This window comes from Eurypyga helias, unplaced genomic scaffold (genome assembly GCF_000690775.1).
Source record: "Eurypyga helias isolate BGI_N326 unplaced genomic scaffold, ASM69077v1 scaffold5721, whole genome shotgun sequence".
Classification (NCBI taxonomy): Eukaryota; Metazoa; Chordata; class Aves; order Eurypygiformes; family Eurypygidae; genus Eurypyga; species Eurypyga helias.
In genome coordinates this window covers 2,084-6,792 of record NW_010231377.1, presented here as the reverse complement: position 1 = coordinate 6,792, position 4,709 = coordinate 2,084, and the positions used below count along the sequence as shown (strand labels likewise).

Genomic DNA, 4,709 nt, shown 5'->3' with positions numbered 1-4,709 from the left:
TCTGGGCAGCTGTCCCGAGCCTGCTCCTTGCGCCCGGGGCTTCTGTGCCCGGTCGGAGCGGCGCGGAGCTTTCCACATCACCGCTGTCTCCGGGAGCTCAGCCTGCGGCCCGTTGGGATTGGCTGATGGGAGAAGCCGCAGCCCTTTATTTTGCGATTCGACAATTTCGAATAGCCCGCGCGGCCCCTGCGCTAGTCGGCGAGCCCGGGTCCACGCGCCCACCGACAGCTCGTCCTCCCAAATCGTCTACCCCGCCTGAGAGGTGTCCTCGCTTCTCCTAGGCTTCCTGTCCTCTGAGGAGAAAAAGGAAATTTTTTTAAGCCTGGATTACCCCAGGACTGCTATGCAGTGATCAGTCTTGTTTTCCACTCATACCCATTGTTTTTTATGGCGAATGTGCCAATTTATTTATTGGAAGCTATGTGGTTTTATTTACAATATAATGTGTAGTATGATACGCCGCGCCTCGTATCTCTACTGATAAGAAGTTTGGCAATACTGCCTACAATTATTGTATGGCTATTTGCATGTTAACACTTATAAAGTAATAGTTAACGAATTCACATTTGCTTTAAATAAAACATTCAAAGATTTCAAACAGATCTTTAATCATTTAATCGTAGTAACAGATTAAAAGGGTTTCAAAATTTATTTGTCGTTTTTTAAGTACATTTTCAGACACCAAACACAGACACTGTGCTACAGCTCCTTTATGGAGTACGTGGGTGGCTCTTAAAAGAGCCTTTGGGTTCAAACTGACGCTCGGGACGCTCTACTTGGAGCTGGTGTACTTGGTGACAGCCTTGGTGCCCTCGGACACGGCGTGCTTGGCCAGCTCGCCGGGCAGCAGGAGCCGCACGGCCGTCTGGATCTCCCGCGAGGTGATGGTGGAGCGCTTGTTGTAGTGCGCCAGGCGAGAGGCCTCGCCGGCGATGCGCTCGAAGATGTCGTTGACGAACGAGTTCATGATGCCCATGGCCTTGGACGAGATGCCGGTGTCGGGGTGCACCTGCTTCAGCACCTTGTACACGTAGATCGAGTAGCTCTCCTTGCGGCTCTTCTTGCGCTTCTTGTCGCCCTTCTTCTGCGTCTTGGTGACGGCTTTCTTGGAGCCCTTCTTGGGCGCGGGGGCGGACTTAGCGGGTTCGGGCATTTCAACGCCGCTTTCCTTTTCTGTCAGAATAAAACCAGCAGCCAAGATGGCCGCAGCGCCGTGTATTTATAGGGCTGTTATGCAAATATCAGACTTCTAACTCGTGCGTTGCGATTGGACCTTCTCGCATGAGAGTGTTTCTGGGTCTCTGAATGGTCACAATACGATCCGTGCTTTCATTGGTTCCATGACCAATAACGGCTTCCAGCCAATCACCGATTGCTACTCCCGCCCAGGGAAGGCATAAAACGGGAAGAGCCGTTGCGTCAGGATGACTTCCTCGGTATTGTTTTCCTCAAGCAGGTTGCAGCCTTCGAGTTGCCTGAAGCATGTCCGGCCGCGGGAAGCAGGGGGGCAAAGTCCGCGCCAAGGCCAAGTCGCGCTCGTCGCGGGCCGGGCTGCAGTTCCCCGTGGGCCGCGTGCACCGTCTCCTCCGGAAAGGTGACTACGCGGGGCCCCGGTGTACCTGGCGGCCGTGCTGGAGTACCTGACGGCCGAGATCCTGGAGCTGGCGGGCAACGCGGCCCGCGACAACAAGAAGACGCGCATCATCCCCCGCCACCTGCAGCTGGCCATCCGCAACGACGAGGAGCTCAACAAGCTGCTGGGCAAGGTGACCATCGCGCAGGGCGGGGTGCTGCCCAACATCCAGGCCGTGCTCCTGCCCAAGAAGACTGAGAGCCACAAGGCTAAAAGTAAATAAACCTTAATGAGCAAAGCCTCTCAGACTTGTCAAAACTTCACAAACACCCCAAAGGCTCTTTTCAGAGCCACCCACAGAGTCAAAAAAGAGTTGTATTGCTTGTTTTTTGGTCGTAGGGGTTTCTTATATTCTGCTTTTGGTAAAGAGCTAAAACCATGTTCTGTGGCAATGTCTTTTGATTCCTCCAAGAAAAGTGTTCTGCTTTTTAATGCTCCCTTTTTATGAAACAGCACAAATTATATTTGTAGTGACTTATTGATTGTTGTGTCTGTCTTGTGGCAGGATTGATAAAACACTTGTTCTTTGTACTGAATTTGCTCAACTTTCATGACTTTACCAATTGCTGATGTTAAATATGGGTGGGGGCTGGGGGCACTAAAAGGCTGAGGAGGCTGTGGAAAAAGCTATACTGCATGTTAATAAATACAAGACAATCCCAAAGCTGTATAAATACATAGAAGAATGAAGCACATCTTCCATTGTAGACCTTTGTTCTTTAAAAGATGTAAAGCATTCCAGTGACTTTATTCAGCATGGAAACAAGAAATGCTTCAGGGAAAATGGTTTGTTTTGATCTAGATACTTCACTAGTCAGACCTGCACAGGAAAGCAACAATGTAGCATCTTTCCATTCAGAAGAAACTTGCACTGCTGGCGTATTCCTAGTTTAAGTGGTATTTTCAGTCTTGTCACTCTTAAGTTCCCTCACTGTGTATAGCTATCCCTCTTTTTATGCCAGTTAAAAGTGGACAATGTTTGAATTAATAATCTGCATTGGTGGGACCAGTATCGCCAAAGAGGACAATGTTAAACCTCTTTGGATTCACTGTTACAAATCACCACTGCCTATCTGATTCCTGTTGCTGGGATGTTCCCAGAGGCTGCACCTGATCGTCTGCAGCACGCTGCATTCAGACCATAGCTCCTGCCTGTGCAGCACCTCTGCCCTCCCTGTTCCCTGGGGAGAGGGAGAAATATTCGGGCCTTGGAGTTAGGAGAATACTAACTTTATAGCAAAATGCTACTATCCCCTGTGCCTCTCCTCCCCACCCCCAAGCTGTAGAAGAGAAGCTTTTTGAGTAGGATGGTCTGATGGCCAAAGTGGGTCATCAGGGATCATTTGCGGAGAGAAACCTGAAGAGAGCTGTCTGGAGCACCAGACTAGTCTGATACAGCGGCAGTAGTGGTGCCTTAGGGTTTTGTTTGCTAGTGGGTACACTGAGAGCTGTAACGGTTACATTATAGTGTTGTATTGATTCTTGTTACATTTTGTTGATCATTTCACTACAGCTGCATAGCTCCTGGCACTTACAAGTCTCTTCTTGAAGAACTGTGATGATATAAAAACTGGTTTAATATGCACAAGTTCTCTATATTTAGTTTCTAGAACAGATCTCTACATATCTTTAGATGACCTTTAAGGTCCCTTCCAACTGAAACAATTCTATGATTCTGTGTGCATGTGTCAGAAGATCACAGTCATAGAACATTTTGGTTGGAGGAAAGCATAGAAAATCATCTAGTTCCAACCCCCTGGCCACAGGCAGGGACACCTTCCACTAGACCAGGTTGCTCAAAGCCTCATCCAGCCTGGCCTTGAAGACATCCAGGGATGGGGCATCCACAGCTTCTCTGGGCAACCTGGTCCAGTATCCCACCACCTTTGTTTCAAAAATTCTTCCTTATGTCCAATCTAAATTCTACCCTCTTTCAGCTTAAACCATTGTTCCTTATCCTGTCACTAGATGCCTTGGCACAAAGTCTCTCTCTGCCTTTCTATATTGAAAGGCTGCAATAAGGTCTCCCCGGAGCCTTCTCTTCTCCAGGCTGAACAAGCCCAACTCTTTCAGCCTTTCTTCACAGGAGAGGAGTTCTAGCCCTCTGATTATTCTCATGGCCTCCTCTGTGCCCATTCTAACAGGTCGATGTCATCCTTCTGCTGGAGGCCCCAGAGCTGGACACAGTACTGCAGCTGGGATCTCACCAGAACAGAGCAGAAGGGAAGAATCACATTCCTCGACCTGCTGGTCACACTTCCCGTTCTGCAGCCCAGGAGATGATGGGCTTTCTGGGCTCAAGAACACACCTCTAGACCAGAGAACTAGATTTCCAAGGAAAGCCCATGGGAGTGGAGGTATCTGTATCCAGGAGTAGGATTTCTTCCTTAAACTCCTATATGTGGAAATCTGAAATGGTACCACAGAAGAGGGCCCTGCCTTTCTAGGAGTTTGAAGGTTAAGTTCAGCACATCTCTCCAAATTCTTTTCATCTGACCAGAAATTCATAATTTTCTTCAGAATTTCATTCCATACACTTCTTATGTCACTCACTACCCTGCTCACTTCAGTAACAGGAGTTTTGCCACCTGTGATACTGAGATCCTCTTAAGCATTCCTCCTTTTTGTTCATAGCCACTACTGGTTGTAGCGGTTGTGAACCCTGTGCGGCCGTCACACTGCTGAGACCTCAAATGGAAATGTTCTATGAATCAGATGGATTGTCCAGTAAGTGTCCTGGCAAGTCTACTGGTATTACAAATTTTTGGCCTTCAGGCAAATTCCACTGGACAAAGGAATGTAGCAAAGCAACTTTAAAGAAATGAGCTTTCTCTGATTAGCATATACAACAAACAGTAGTTAATAGGAAATCCATACCGTATGGTGCCTTAGCTCTATCACTGGATTCCAGTACATTTTGACCTTTTAAAGGACTTGTGATGCAAAAAAAAAACTTTCAAACAAGCTCCCTCAAATAGGCAAAGTTATGCTTAGGGATAACTCAATAATGTCCATCTATATGTCTCAAGTCTTAGAACTGCATAGTTTAAAAGTAGGATGAAAAGCTTTTCTATCT

At 47.6% G+C, this 4,709-nt stretch overlaps 1 protein-coding gene and 1 pseudogene across 2 annotated transcripts; one reads left to right on the top strand and one right to left on the bottom strand.

The window, feature by feature from the left end:
• Nucleotides 1–696: 696 nt before the first annotated feature.
• LOC104516633 (histone H2B 1/2/3/4/6) lies at nucleotides 697–1,163 on the bottom strand. Its single transcript, XM_010161035.1, has one exon. It carries the CDS (start codon nucleotides 1,151–1,153, stop codon nucleotides 773–775), a length of 381 nt encoding a protein of 126 aa, XP_010159337.1. The 5' UTR covers nucleotides 1,154–1,163; the 3' UTR covers nucleotides 697–772.
• A 319-nt stretch (nucleotides 1,164–1,482) lies between these two features.
• On the top strand, nucleotides 1,483–1,924 carry LOC104516632 (annotated as a pseudogene). Its single transcript, XR_727956.1, has one exon. The product of XR_727956.1 is annotated as a histone H2A.J-like (transcript).
• Nucleotides 1,925–4,709: the final 2,785 nt, after the last annotated feature.

Excerpts from the sequence above, each read along its gene's own strand:
- LOC104516633 (XM_010161035.1), bottom strand. The coding sequence starts at position 1,153 with ATGCCCGAACCCGCTAAGTCCGCCCCCGCGCCCAAGAAGGGCTCCAAG.